The sequence below is a fragment of the Pollachius pollachius genome (assembly GCF_949987615.1).
Source record: "Pollachius pollachius genome assembly, chromosome: 17".
In the NCBI taxonomy this organism is placed as follows: Eukaryota; Metazoa; Chordata; class Actinopteri; order Gadiformes; family Gadidae; genus Pollachius; species Pollachius pollachius.
The window spans coordinates 10,547,540-10,563,134 of NC_136950.1; the positions used below are offsets into that span (position 1 = coordinate 10,547,540).

At 48.2% G+C, this 15,595-nt stretch overlaps 1 protein-coding gene across 1 annotated transcript in view; it reads right to left on the reverse strand.

Moving 5' to 3' along the window:
* The window catches only part of adarb2 (adenosine deaminase RNA specific B2 (inactive)), a gene marked incomplete at both ends in the record, with an annotated part of 151,929 nt that overhangs the window by 35,801 nt on the left and 100,533 nt on the right, over window positions 1-15,595 (reverse strand). Inside the window, one exon of the mRNA XM_079754616.1 lies at window positions 4,209-4,323. Within this exon, the coding sequence (XP_079610742.1) occupies window positions 4,209-4,323 (115 nt within the window). The remainder of the gene's footprint in view (window positions 1-4,208; window positions 4,324-15,595) is intronic.

Here is a 15,595-nt window from a genome sequence, read left to right on the forward strand (position 1 = left end):
GTCTGTTCAGCCTTCAAAATGAGAGCTGGTAAATTGTGAAAAATGCATTAAACTGTAATCAGAAAATGCAGTTATATGTTATAGACCCTACAGTATCTGTGGTATAAAGGCTGGGACGAATATCAAATTATAAATATGTACACTTTATGTTGAAAGCATAGACCGTCGCGATTCCCATTGAAAGGAATGGCGCGGTGATTCAGTCTTCAAAACGAGATCTGGGAAATTGTGAAAAATGAATTAAGCTGTAATCAACGCGGATACATATGCTATTGACCATAGAGTATCTCTGGTTTGAAGGCTGGGATGAATTTCGAATTATAAATATGTACAATGCATAACGTTAGCTCTCTGGCTCATAGCTGAGCGGACTAGAATACCGCCAAATCGTAGCTAAGGTCCATCCTATTCACTGGAGGAGTGAACACGTTTCAATTGCAAGAACCTTACGGGAGGGTAATGACTGTTCCAGGAATTAGTCAAACCCTCAGGCGTTACCAGGGAAACAAAGTTATGGCTTGTGAAAAACTTTATATTTGGATTGTAAAACGCATGAAAATATAAATGAATGGTCTTAATTTATTTTCTTTGGCAAGTGACCATGGTATAAGTGCGATAATGCCCTTTGAGGTTTCCATTTTCAGGAATTAATGGACTTTGCGGAAGCAACCGTACTCCGCTGCGCGTCGGACAATTCTGAAGCCTCTGCGTCGTCCATTAACTCCTGATAATGGACGTCAGGCATTATCCCTTACCTATAAGACACATAACCTGCTTATTACAGTGTTTTTATAATAAGAATATTTAAAGGAAAACAAGAATGTAAATTGTTTTGTCATTCATTAACAATAAGGATAACAACATTCTAACTGGCAACCTTGAACCATATTTACTCATAATAAAGTGTAACCTTGGTTACATTATGTATGTATATATGTAAATATATATATATATGTATATATATAGAGGATATTTATAAATGTGCATGTATATATATGTATCCATACACATTTATAAATATCCGTCAGTCATCATTGTGCCTGTCCGTCCGTTCCTTATTGTCAAATCACACACAGTCATCATTGGCACGACAATCATGGCAGTGCGCAAACTCTGCATTCTGCCTGACGTGCAGAAAAACAGCTAATGGGGTGTTACTGCCATCTCCCCACGTCTGCCCTGCATCTGCGTGCTGGCAAACGGCGTCCTAGTGCCACACATACACCACAATACATTACCCAGTACCACAGCTGTTAGCACACGCATGTCGGGCTCAGAACGCTTTGAGTGGGAGGCGGTGTGTGTGTGTGTGTGTGTGTGTGTTGTGATTAATGTTCAGGAGGGGGATTTGTTATTGACTAGTGTTTAGGCTTCAGTCCCACTTAGGGGAACCGCACATGCAGAGGACTGAAGGAGCGATTAATTACGGTATGTTGTGAATGAAACCGGTTCAATGTTTAGTGAGTGGAGAAAACTGGGGGTCAATAGGGGTCAGATGTCACGTAGGGGAGGTGACAAGACAGAACAATGGATAAATCTGTTAAAAATAATGTGTGTAGAAGATCACCACTACAGGTTCATTCTTCTCAACGTTCATATGCATTATGAACCGTTGCGTCATTGAATTTAGAATGGGCACCTTTTCTGAAATGTTTATTTTTTATACCATTTTAATTTCCCTAATATAGCCCAAACTATTGAGACAAAAAAATATAGCGAAGCGTGTATATAAACGTTCTGTGTAATCCTGAGCAGAATTTGCCAACAAAATCCTAACGTCAATGACTTGATACGCCCTTATCTCCGAGGCTTTCATGACGCCGTTTCTGTATAATATCTTAAGCTCCAACCAGCTGCTTTAAACATTGGAGCTTGTCTGAGTGGAAGAACCAACCAGAATAGGCCCCGCCCACCTGAAGCCCTCCAATCTACCTTCTCCAGCCACAAAAGGCCCTTCTTCAACATCTCCTCAGTGTCTCTGCGAGGCACAGATTTGTCATTTGATGTGATTGTCGGGAAAAGAGAGAATTTGTAGAGCCTCCAGACAGCCCCCGCCCCCCGCGGAGAGGGAAAAGATAAAGAGAAGGGGGAAAAGGACGACTAGAAGAGAAGGGGAGGGGGAAGAAATGGTCTCTTTGAAAGGGGGGGATCTGGAGTGAGGAAAAGGGTCATAATCAAGTTGTTTGAAACTCGGCGCTCTCATCTCCCCGAGACTCTGAGGAATATCTCTCGGGTTCCCATCCTGGGGTCCGATCAAATCCCCCCTCCCCCCCACAAGAACTTCACAGGAACAGCCCGCTGTGGGTGTGTGCGTCCATAGATGTGTGTGCGTGTGTTTTTGTGTGTATCTGGGGCGAGGCGAGATTTGAGGATGGGATGTATGCATAAAAAGGACCACTCCCTTCCTCCCGACTCTTTCTCAGACACATGTGTGAACATGTGTGTGGCGTGTCCAAACCACCCACTGAGGACTGAGCGTTCAATGAACTTAGCGTTCAATGGACTGAGTGTTCAATGCGATTTTCCCCACCTTCTGAGTGGTTGGTCAACATTGAAGCTCTGAGCAGCAAGCCCTCACACACACACACACACACACACACACACACACACACAAACACACACACACACACACATGATTCCCCACTGCTGTATGTGTGGAGGTTGTTGTCTGTCCATCCGTCTCACATTAAACACCGGACCACTATTTATAATCAGTATGTCTGTGTATATATTTGTGTGTGTGTGTGTGTGTGTGTGTGTGTGTGTGAGTGAGTGTGTGCATGTGAGTGAGTGTGTATAGACATATGTGTGTGTGTCTCCGCTCCGCCGGGTCCCTGCCGGCATGGGCGCTGGCCACCGCCGGCCTGCCACACGGCGAATGCTTGGGCCGCCTGTGTGTCTGGATCTTTGAAGATAACGCTGCCTATTAATAAACAAACAGAAGCAATTACTCGCAGGCGGAGGGATCGGGCGGCGGGGGTGGTGGTGCTGGTGGAGGGGGGGGGGGGGGGGCAGGCGGATTGGATTAGGTCTGGCCGGGCTGGGGGTCTCACTGAAGTGGAAATTGATGAGCTGCTGGAGCTCTCCAAAGACAGCTAGATACCCCACCCACCCCCCGCCCCCCTCTCCTGGCTGACCCCTCTGCCAGCCCCCCCTGCCCCTGAAGCATGCATCCCCAGAGACTGAGATAACGCTTTTTCCCTCCTGTGTGGGTGTGTGTGTGTGTGTGTGTGTGTGTGTATATGTGTCTGAATGTGTGTGGATGGGTGCGTCTGTATTTGCCGCTGCTTTCGGTCGGTCAGTTTGTGTGGCAGTGTGTATGTGTATGCGTGTCCGAATTCTGTGTGTATGTGTCTTGCCTGACGTCTGTGTTTGTGTGTGTGTGTATTATGGTATGTCTGGATCAGTCCAGCTACCGGTCAGCACACCATCCAGCCGTCCTCTTCGTCGTTCCAACCCTCAAGCTGAAAGTGGGACTGGGGAGGGGGGTGGGGGCACTAAACCATAAGGCTGGTCTTTGTGCTGGAGGGAGTGTGGCCAGTCTCTTTCACTTCTTATTGGGAGTTGGAATCACTTTTTAGAGGCCTTGCTAAGCCACCCAATGCGGCAACCCCTACTCGCCCCCCCGTCGAAGCAAGGCCGAGATCCTGCCCACGCCGAGCTGACTGGCACGCCCTACCAGCTCGCCTCTACATCCTCGGAGAACGCACACAGTCACTTATTTATTGGGAAAGGTGTGTGTGCCTTTGTGTGCCTCTGTGTGTGTGTGTGTGTGTGTGCTGAGGGGGCGGAAGTGTTTCGGTGTTGGAGTGGCATCTCTTTGTTTTCTGCTCTCTCCTCCCACTCCTGCTTGATTCACCATTTCCATCTCTGTTTGCTATTCCCTGCCCTATCCCCTACTTCCTCACTGTATCTCCGTCTCGCGCCCTCCTTTTCTCTCTCTCTCACCCGCTCTCTCTCTTGCTCCCTCTCTCTTTCTCTAACCCCCTCTCCCTCTCTTTCTCTTTCTTACCTCTCTGTCTCTTTCTCCCTCTATCCCCTACTTCTCTCCCTCTCTCTCCCCCTCTCTCTCTCCATCTCCCTGTCCCCCTCAGTCTCCCATCCGTTCTATATTGCACTGCTTCAATAATTCACAGTGGCGTGTATACATTATACATACGGATGTATATAATGTATATCTGGAAGCTAGTGGATGATATTGGCCGTACCTCGGGTCATGACGATGCCGGCCAGGGACTTGTGGCGTGCGTGGGCGGGGCTGCAGCCCCCCACCAGCGTGCGATACTTCTCCCTCACCAGGTGGAAGATGGTATCGGCAAAGTCCTGGAAGACAACAACAACGGCTCCATTAGTGGTGGTGGTGGTGACGGTGGCGGTTGTGGTGGTGCTGCTGGTTTTGGTGGTGGTGATGGTGGTGCTTGTGGTGGTGATGGTGATAGTAGGAGTGCTGGTTTTTGTTGTGGTGATAGTGGTCGGGTGGTGTTAGTGGTGCTGGTGGTGGCAGTGATGTTGGTCATGGTGGTGGTGCTGGTGGTAGTTGTACTGGTCGGGGTGGTGGTTGTGATGGTGGTGAGCCTACTGGTGTTGGTGGTGGCGGTAATTTGGTTCATGGCGGTGGTGGTGGTGGGGGTGGTTGTTGCGCGGTGGAGGTGGTGGTAGTAGTGGTGGTTGTGGTTTTGATGGTGGTGACGGTGGGAAGCATGCTGGTGTTGGCGGTGGCGGTGATGTTGGTCATGGCGATGGCGGTGCTGGTGGTGGTGGTTGTGGGCATGGTGGTGGTGGTGGTAGTAGGGGTGGTCGGGGTGGTGCTGCTGGTTGTAATAGAGGTGGTGGAAGTGACGGCGGTGTGATGAGAGTGGTGACGTGGTGATGGATGTCCTTGTGGTGTGATGGTGGTGGTGATGGAGGTCATGATCGTGTGACGATGCTGGTTGTGATAGAGGTGATGGAGGTGACGGTGTTGTGATGATAGTGGTGATTGTAGTGGGGATGGAGGTAATGATGTTGTGACGATGGTGGTTTTGACAGAGGTGATGGGATTGAAAGGTGCTGTGGTGATGGTGGTTTTGACAGAGGTGATGGGATTGAAAGGTGCTGTGATGATGGTGGTTTTGACAGAGGGGATGGAGATGACGGTCTTGTCATGACGGTGGTAACACTGGGTTTCTTGTTGAATGTCGAATCTATCTTGCAGAGTCTGTAACACAGCAAAGGGAGCCGCATCATGGCACAGCATGTGTGAGACGCCGGAGGCAACGTTTGCAGATGAGAGGAGGGATTGAAGAGTGGGTTAAATGATTACCACAAGGAACATTTAGCTGAGCAGGTTGGGTTGACATTAAACGAAAGGCCAGGGTTTAATCATTTAGAGTCATGAAGACGTGGCGCATACACTGGGTTCCATTGAAATGACTGCTATTTCAATTGAAACCTTCTTTAAATAGAGAGAACAATTTTTTTTGCATCTCCGCTTCCTGTTGCTGTGGAAACATGGTTCAAACGTAGGAACGTTCAGGTTGACAAGGACAGACAGATTGCAATACCTAACTCTGTCCATAATAAACTATTTTTGCTATTGAGGAGTACTATTCTTACCAATCTTTACACACTTTCCATTTAGTAGAATTGTCAAAATATGATCTTCTGGTCGGTAATATTCTCATGGTATGTGTCACGTAGTTTGACATTTTCCTAATTATTGTTAATTATATACCGTAATACCGTGGCAATAATAATGATTCAATAAGACAATACTAATCATTACAACTTCCGCCACTGCCATGTGTCCTACTACTACTATAATATATTGTACAATATATTTTCAACTAAAACACCAAAAGCGCATTCGGGTCCTCAGCTGAGACCTGAAAATCCTGGAGGGATGTCAGCAGTAATAATGCTAGACGCCAAGCATAGACCTTGGCGGAGACTAGCAAAGCCTGGCGAATCTGCAACCTCTCACTGTAACACCCTCTATCACCCTCCCCTGACCCACTCGTGGTCGATGCCATTTTGTACAAAATTTAAAAGAGCTACGGAACTGCGAGGCTGCCGGGGTGTTAGCTGCCGCAACCTGCTAACTGTTAGCGAGGTCAAAGCATTAGAGAGAGAGAGATTGAGAGAGAGAGAGAGAGAGAGAGAGAGAGAGTTGGGGGGCTAACGGACTGGCACTGGTCACATATGGCACTGTCTATTCGGACGAACAGACGGAGCCCGCTCCTACAAAAGCTAAGCGACCATCAACAGATGCGGTAATAATGGCCACACAAAGCGCACAAGGGAGGGAGGGAGGGAGAGGGAGAGAGGGAGAGAGAGAGAGAGAGGGAGAGAGTAAGTGAGTGAGTCAGTGAGAGAGAGAGTGAGTGAGTGAGTGAGTGAGCGAGTAAGTGAATTAGGCAGCATATTGCATTTCCTAAATCCCGCTTGGGTCTTGAAACCCTCTCACAGTTGGTGGGTGCTCTCACAGCTTGCGATGGAGAGATGATGAGTGTGTGTGTTCGTGAGTGTGTGTGTAATATGTGTTTGTGTACGTGGATCTGTGTTTGAGCTGGTTCAATTGCATGTGTGTGTGTTTGTGTGTGTGTTTGTGTGTGTGTGTGTGTGTGATATATATAAATGTTCAATTTCATGTGTGTATGTGTGTTTGCGTGTTTGTGTGTGTCTTTGTGCGCATGTGGGATGTGTGTGTGTGTGTGTTTGTCTGTGTGGGACGCGTGTGTGAGGTGTGTGGGCACAACGCAGTTGTGACACTCATTTTAGAGCGTGACACGTGTTATTAAGAGAAGTCATTTTGGCCCGTTTTTTTTGGGGGGGGTGTACGTGAGCAACAGCATTAGCAGTACTCAGGTAGTGCTCACACACACACACACACACAAACACACACACACACACACACACACACACACAGAGGGCGAGTTACGGAGAATGTGCGAAAAGCCGTGTCCCGTGTACCACAAAGTGACATCCAATTAATTCTAACAGAAGACCTGCTCGCCCTGGCAGCGTCAGCTGGAAGCGGGGCCCGGAGTGAACCCGAGTCAAGTCCTCCGTCCCCCTCAGAAGGGCCCTTTATTGATGACGGTCCAGAGGTGAGAGGAAGTGGCAGCTCCGAGCCGCCCCGGGGCCAGAGGTGGAATAGAACCTGGCACAGGGCCCGGTAGCGCTTTCCTTTCCCCTCCATACTCTCCTCTCACTCTCTCTCCCTGTCCCTTTTCCTCAGCCCTGCCTTCCCCTCCCTTGGTCTCCCTCTCTCCCTCCCTCCTCTCACTCCCCCCAACCTATACATCTGTGCTTGATGGTGGACCCCCCCACCCAGACACACTAAATATATCTTCTATCAACCCCCCTGCCACACCTTGGTTCCCCCCCCCCCCCAACCTGCTCCTTCCTTTGTGTTCGGACCTGCTGTGGTTTGCTGTGCTGTGTGGTTCTTCGTGTTACAGGACCGGCTGTGCTGTGTGGCGTGTTGAGGGGGACTGGCTGTGGCCTGGGGAGGGGGGGGGATCAGCTCTCTCATTCGCTCAGACAGAGAAGGGGGAGGGATATGATCTGCCCATAATATACTGCCTGGTGAATTGTGCATGTGCGCAAGCCCACACATCTGCACAAGCGCACAGACAAAGAAAAGCACACACACACAAACACACCGGACAAGACTCAAGACAGGGTCTTGAATCACTGTAGGGGCCCCACACAATTAAACAATAGGCCACGACACACTAATACAAACTAGAATAGAAGCTCAACGTACATTAGATCAAAACGTCAAAAATAACCTGGTGTACAAGCGAACAAGGTGTTCGTTATCGTCAGAGACACCATCAGACGTGCTCTGCAATAGGACGTAACGTAGTGCGATCGCTAGTTAGGTGAGCGTATCTGTGCTGTCAGTCCTGGGGCCAGGAGGTGCTGCTCCAACACAGATGTGACACCACCACAACCTGGCACTGGGCTGGAGAACGGGCTCAGAGGCCTGGAAACCCCAGACGGGAAAACACTAGAGGATAGTTCTTTAAACAAGAGTTTTCCTGTCCCGAGAGGCAAAGGGCTATGCTATGGGATGTTTGGTAAGGCGGCTATGGTGAGACGGTCCTAAGAACAGAGCAGAAAGGCAACAGGTGGTCTTTGTGTTAGCACAGAAACCGCTTAGGGGGAATGGGTGTGAAAAAGGGGTGCACATTTTCAAGGGATTTGAAAATGTGCATTTATATTTCAATATAATCGATGTAAAAAACAACGTGACTTATCACAAGACCCTTGAACGTGTCCCAACACTCATAGCATTGGTATTACTAGCAGTATTACTTATAATGGAAGGAACCATTTTTACACTCATTGGTTAAACCAGGAATTCCGGCGGGTTTAAAACGGAGATGGGATTGTTGTTTGACCAACCGAGGGTGTACTTCAGAACCGACACCGCAAACAGGGATAAGGATCTCCACTGCTATTGCAGCCTGGTTCTGCTTATTGCCCCCAACCCCCCCCCCCACCAATTCACCCAGTCCTTCTATTTTATCTCCATCTTCCTCCTTCTGCTCCTCTTCTCAAGCCATGACTTCTTTCGTCAAGCAGTGCACACACACACACGCACACACATACACACACACACACACACAGTAACTGTGTCTGTCTCCAAGGTAATATGGAATGTCATCGTAAATTCTCCTAGCGCGCTCTCTCTCTCTCTCTGTCTCTCTCTCTCTGTCTCTCTCTCTCTTTCTCTCTCTGTCTCTCTCTCTGTCTGTCTCTCTCTCTCTTTCACTGTCCGTCTCTCTCTTTCTTTCTTTCTCTCTCTCTCTCTATCTCTCTCCCTCCCTCTCTCCCTCTTTCCGTCTCCCCCTCTCTCTCTCTCTCTGAAGTCAATATTGTGCCAGAAAACATAAAATGTCAACGGGAAAATTTTCTCCGCTGATGCCTGACACAGAAGTCTGTGCATGACTGTGACTGCACGTGTGTGTGTCTGCACCGCTCACACATATGTGCGTGTGTGTTTCAAAGCACATGTGTATTGTGTGTGTGTGTGCGAGCATGCCAAAACGCCTAATACAGAAAGCAGGCACGGGTAAACAGAATAATTGACTGCGCGGTTAGAATTGAAGGCGGTGTGTTTGTTCCCTGTGTGTACCGTTCCCGCGGTGAGCGAAAAACAGACTCACTTTACAGGAACGTAGGGAGAGCGCAAACCATTTTTTATTTATTGGGCTCTATAAGGGGCCCTAGGACATGTGGCTCTTGATGTCATCCGAAAGCACATCCGTGTCAACGCTGAAGAGAAGGAGCCGTGCCTCCGCCTGGGGGAGGTTCCTACTCACGACTACACTGATAGATACCGCCCAGAAACGGGAAAGGGATCACCGGCCCCAAGAGGAACCCCTCCCATGAGGAGGAGGGGGAGGAGGAGGAGGAGGAGGAGGAGGAGGTGGAGGAGGGAGATGAGGAGGAGGAGGAGGAGGAGGAGGAGGTGGAGGAGGGAGATGAGGAGGGGGAGGAGGAGGAGGAGGAGGAGGAGGAGGAGGAGGGCTTTGGTTCACTGATGTCTCCCAATACCATTCATGAGAAAATACGTGGAAATGCTCATGCACGCGCAGACACACACAGCCGCACATGCACACACACACACACACACACACACACACACACACACACACACACACACACACACACACACACACAGTGCACCTTATCACCTGCCAGCAGAGGGGCCCCGGCAGTGTGAAAACGAGGCCATGTCTTATATTTCTTTATGGAGGTATTTAACAATTCACTCCCTCAAATTTTAATAGTGCCTCACCCCACTATATCTTAGCCTCTCCACTACCATTCCTCTGTTCTCCCTCCCTCTATCTCGCTCTCTCATCGCTCTCTTGCCGGAAGCCAAACCGCAAAGGTTCTTTGTTTTTTTGGGGGGCGAGAAAGTATCATCTATTTATTTGGAGTAGAAGCTGCTCCGGGGGCTGCGTGATGACTTCCTCAAAGTGGAGGACTCCCTGACAGACAGACAGACAGACAGACAGGCAGGACTCGTCCCTGCTCTCCCCCTCCGTTTGTTTATCCCATGACACGTGTCACATGATAGTCTCCCACTCCCGTCTTTTGATTTGTGTTTTATTGCCTTTACACTCACATCTCTCGTCAGATCTTTATCAAAATACAACAACGACAAGGCAGATAGGACCCCCCAACCCGCCCGCCACCACCACCAACACAAACACACCAGTAGGTTGAGCCTACTCAAGTCCTGTTTGATCACACTGTTCTGTTCTGCTCTTGTCACGCCTGCTCTAGAAAAGAGCAAGGGCTCGTGTGACACACACCAGAGTGTGTCCTTGATTAGACAGAAGTGGCGCTGAGGTTTTTTTCTTCCTTCTCAGAGAACACGGCACAACTTTACAAACACCTTGCCTCCAACTATGTGCAACCTTTCCCAGCACTGAGGCCAGATGGTCCTGCAGCCAATGGAACAGATTTCTCTCAGTATGTACCCTTGTAGGTATTGGTGTGTGTGTGTGTGTGTGTGTGTGTGTGCACGTATGTGCGTATTTGTATGCATGCGTGCGTGTGTGTGTGCGCGTGCATGCAAGCTTGCATGTGTGCGGGTGTGTGTGTGCATGCGTGTGTGTGCGTGTGTGTGTGTGAGAGCTTGTCAAAGTATCCGCCAGCACAGAAGGGCTTTTGCAGGTCAAATCAGCCCAGCAGGATTTGCTGTGTGTCCATCATCGTTACCAGATACCTTTTTTTCTCCCTTTTTCTTCTATCAAACCTTGATGTTACCGAGAGCGGAAACAAAGTCAGAGGAAGGAATCTGAGAAAGAGATAGATAAAGAGAAGGGGGAGAGAGAGGGAGAGAGAGAGAGAGAGAGAGAGAGAGAGACAGAGAGAGAGATAAATTGGGAGAGCGAGTAGGGGGAGAGAGAGAGAGAGAGAGAGATAGATAAGTGGGAGAGAGAGAGAGAGAGAGAGAGAGAGACAGAGAGAGAGAGAGAGAGAGAGAGAGAGAGAGGTAAAGTGGCTTAAAGGGGTTGTGCAATTGATGTGTATTTTTATTCTCTCTTCCCTTAAGTTTCCCAACATCTCTCCCTTTGGTCTGGTGAGAGGTAGGAGGGGGGCGAGCCTCACTGCCGGCCCCCCGCTGGCCAGCAGAGCACAACAAGCCCGCCGTCTCCTTCATTAAAGGGTTGAGGCCGAGTCAGAAGGTAAACCACGAGCGACCACACACACACAGCCAGAGCCGCGCACCCTGCGATGAACGCCGTGTGGAACAATCGTTGAAGAAGAAAACCAGGTAAAAAGGTAAAAACTGAAACCTGTGCACCTCGGCGCGGTTGCTAAAGATAGATTGTGATCATTATCCCTCTGCTCTCTTTGCTCCTGTTCCATTCTGTTCATTCCCCGCTCCGCGGTGAGGGTTCTGTGAACGGAGCCACTTGAAGCATTCAGAGAACACCCTGAACGGGGGGGGGGGTCCGTTTTGATCACCCCGCACCCATGCTGTCCCCCCCCCAAGCTGTTTGTTTGTTAATGTTGATATCTCCAGATGAATTATTACCACTTATTTGATCAAGGTGGTGTGTTGGCCGGCTGCATAAGATGGCAAATGCAGTTCGGTGTAAATAGCTGATTGTTTTTCGGGAAACAGTGGCCCTGTGGTGACTTTGAATTGGCATTTTAATTCTGCTATCCCGATACAATCGAATTTGCCTGTCTGACTTCCGATAATAATCATTAAGGGTTTTAAATAAGAGACAGATCGAAGACAGACAGGGTATATATCTGTAGTTTCGGCATAAATATAAGTCGGAAAATGAAGCGATCGTTCCGACTCTGACTCCTTTTTAGATCTGGCAAGTCACCACCAAAACCCTGCCTAGCCTAGCCTAGCGGGTTCCATCAGCGATGAATAGATGTTGCTCAACAGATCAGAAGAACAGTCACGATAGAGAACAAAGCATGGCCAGTCGGCCTTAGACGTCAGCTAGCGGTGATGACGTTGTAATACTTGCACATTTACTAGTGAGTCTCATTCATTCATTCTCATTCTCATTCTCATTCAACAAATACATTTACTTTCTTTGCTCACAATGGGGGAAAAGTAAGAGGCGTGTTATGTATGATTGCTGGTGTTTATTGGTTTTCATGTACGATATGCTATCGTAACTTCATGGTCAGAAAGATTTAAACCACAAGTTGTGTTCTGGTGCATGTACTCCCTAACCGAAAATCCCTGGATTTTGTTACATCATCAGCCCAAAAGCCAATATAATACAGTTAGCCGAAAACCAAACAGTTATATGGCAAGTCAAGCGGGAATAGCCGAAATCAAACTAAAAACCCAGCGAACTGCGACCAGCATTCACAGATGCTAAGCTACAGTCAATCCCAAACTCATTATCGGTCTAAACTCTCCCGCTCTGATCAAACAAGGGCCGAAGGATGGGACAACACCAGCGCTATCATGTGTGCTACATCTGTGGGCCTGTGTTTGAGCTGGGGTTGGTTGTAAGCCCTGAGGGTAGCGGGTTCATCGTCCATAGTCAAAACTCTGCGGGAAGTCAACCCTGACGGGCGTTTTTTGTTTCAATCAGAACGTGGGCTTAATCTGGAGGGTGACATTTGAACAGTGGAGATCATTCTGAAGTTAGGAGGAAAAGTGTGGATCTAAAGCGTGCGTTCAGAAAGTCCTCTATTACACTACCGACTTCACTATCTGCAGAACGAGAGGTGAGCATGTTCAGAAATATTGAAATCACTTTCAATCTGAGTTTGTTATCGCATAATCTGTCCTAGTTCTGTTTTAAAAAACATCTGTGGGTGTAATTTAATTTAAGTACTGATTGCCTTTAGCCTGACCTTCACGTTAAAATTCTGGGCGAGAAACAAAGTTTACTTTAGTTTACTGTACGTTAACACTAACTTTACAGGGACGACAAGCAAGCCAATTTCAACTGGATACATAAAATCAAACCCGTTATTTTTGTATATTTTCTTTGGTGTAAGAGAAAAAAAGTCCCCAATCCCTCGGAAGAAATCAGCTAAAGCAACAGATTACTTAATTATTTTTCTTTAAAAATCATTGAGCTTCATTGCACCTTTTCCCTGGGCCTCTCTGATAAATATGTGGATACCAGAGATAAACAGAAAAAAATCCCTGAATGTTATATATATCTGATGGAGAGAGAGAGAAGAAATAAGATAACAGGTTAACGTTTGGAGCAGGTCTAAGTCGTTCCGGTACCAATCCCCTCTGATTAAGCTCCCTGCTAGAGATAAAAGCGGCGATACGGCTGGGATGGCTTAATAATGTCAGGCACGGTGTAAAACACACACGCACACACACACACACACACACACACACACACACACACACACACATACACACACACACACACACACACACACACACTCACTCACAAGGACACCGGCGGCTGCATACATTACACACCAGAGGCCTGCTGTGGGACTCTGTGAAAACAGAGCCTGACCCACAGACCCTGAGAGAGCGAGAGAGAGAGAGAGAGAGAGAGAGAGAGAGAGAGAGAGAGAGAGAGAGAGAGAGAGAGAAGAGAATACAGAACAGGAGGAAACAAGAGGGAAAAAAAGCAGGGAAGGTGGATCTTAGAAGAGAAGAAGAGCAGATGAGAAACAAGGAAAGGGAGGTGGACCCTTCCTTCAGGTTAGAGAGAGAGATCAGGGATGTGCTTGCCAAAGGGTGAGACAATGGGTGAAACAAGGGGTGAAACAAGGGAGGTAAAGAGAGAGAAAGACGAGAGCGAGAACGAGAGACACGGTAGAGGAAGGTGGGTTGAGACGGGTTGGCGGAGGAGAGGGTGAGGGATGGTTTAGAGGATGAGCTGCAAGGGTTTAACAGGAGTCTATCATCTCATTGAGTTAAGTGAGAGGAGTGGGTGTGTGTGGGGGGGGGGATGGGGGAGACGGGGGGGTCTACTTGTAGAGGGGTTTTGCTTCTCCCAGAGGCCCGTGAGGCTTGTTTCACACGTCCCATTAATCCCCCCTGGTTCAGCGAAGAGAGAGACAGAGAGAGAGAGAAAGACAGAGAGAGAGACACACACAAACAGAAACAGAGAGAGAGAGAGAGAGAGAGAGAGAGAGAGTAACTTTGCAGCCACCAATCTCAGCTCTGTTATAAATGTAACGAACATGCAGGCTTTTGACACTTGTTCCCTGCTGATAAACGCACAACACAACTATAGCTATCGAGATCCCTCCCGACAAGAGCCAGCCAGAACATTAAGCAACAACACCGGTGGTAACATCGTTTCATGGCTCCGGTCGTATAGAACTTGAGTTATATGGCAAGTCAAGAGGGAATAGCCAAGCCGAAATGAAACTAAAAACCCAGCGAACTGCGACCAGCATTCACAGATGCTAAGCTACAGTCAATCCCAAACTCATTATCTTATATATTATGAGAAACATCCAGGAAATATCTTTAAAAATAATCCAGTTTATACGTTGATATACAGTTGATATGAAACGAAATCGCAGGGCCAATGAAGTGAACCTAGGGTCATTCCTGAGAGTGAATCGAGGTTTGGGTGTTTATTTTGTTTGCTTTTGTTTTGTTTCCCCAGTGTTTGAGCCCCGCCTTAAAGGGTAAGCTTCTCCTGTTTGGCTCTTGGGATCTGACACTGTCTGACTTATCCAATGGGAGTTTGTGGGAGAACTCCTCCTGGGCTCAATTTGGTTTCTATGGATACTATCTGCAGCTGTCGCTGTACCAGGCCCTTTAGTGTGTGTAAGGGTGATTTCAAGGAACCCTGAGCCCTTTGGTTTGTGTACAGGACTGTTCTATGTCACCCAGTCAAGCAACCTCTGGTTTTACAAAACCGTGTCCACATTTGGTTTATAAAACCATGCCCATATATGGTTAAAAAAAAAACATGTCCGTAGATTGTTTTAAAAAAACATGTCAATATATGTTTAGAGAAAATCCATGTCCATACTGTCCCTAGTCTCTTAACACTGCTTAGCAGCAGGGTCCCCTTAAAGCAAAAAAGACAAACCTGGAAAGGTCGGGACAAGGAGACTTTGAAACAAAACAACAACAAACCGGCAACAGACGGCGGGGGAAGACCGCTGAATTAATATTGGAATTTCCCCACGATTCACGAACACGTGCCTCTGTCTCCACAGCATCAGAGCCATATCAAAGTGCAGAGGCCCATTAGGGAGGCCCCGCCCCCCGCCATCCCAGAGCGAGCGCTCTCCAAACAGCCGTTTACCAAACACAAGAAGCCCGGCTGTGATAAGACTCTGATCCGGAGGAACATTTATCTCCCCCGCTACGGTGATGGAGTGCCGGCCACGCCGTGTATCATGTCTACGGGGAGCTGTCGTGCATCCATCCACCACCGCCACCACAACCTGCCACCGCCACCTCCACCGCCACCTCCACCTCCACAACCATCAGTACCAGCCCCCTACGGCCAGCCATACATCATCAGATATCGACGTGGCACCGCCGTGCCACGCCCTGACATTTGATTCATAGCTCTGGGTGCTCTTTAAAAAAAAAAAATAGAAACGACGAAATAAAGAAACCAAACGTCAACAGGAGATTAGTGAGAAATGTCAA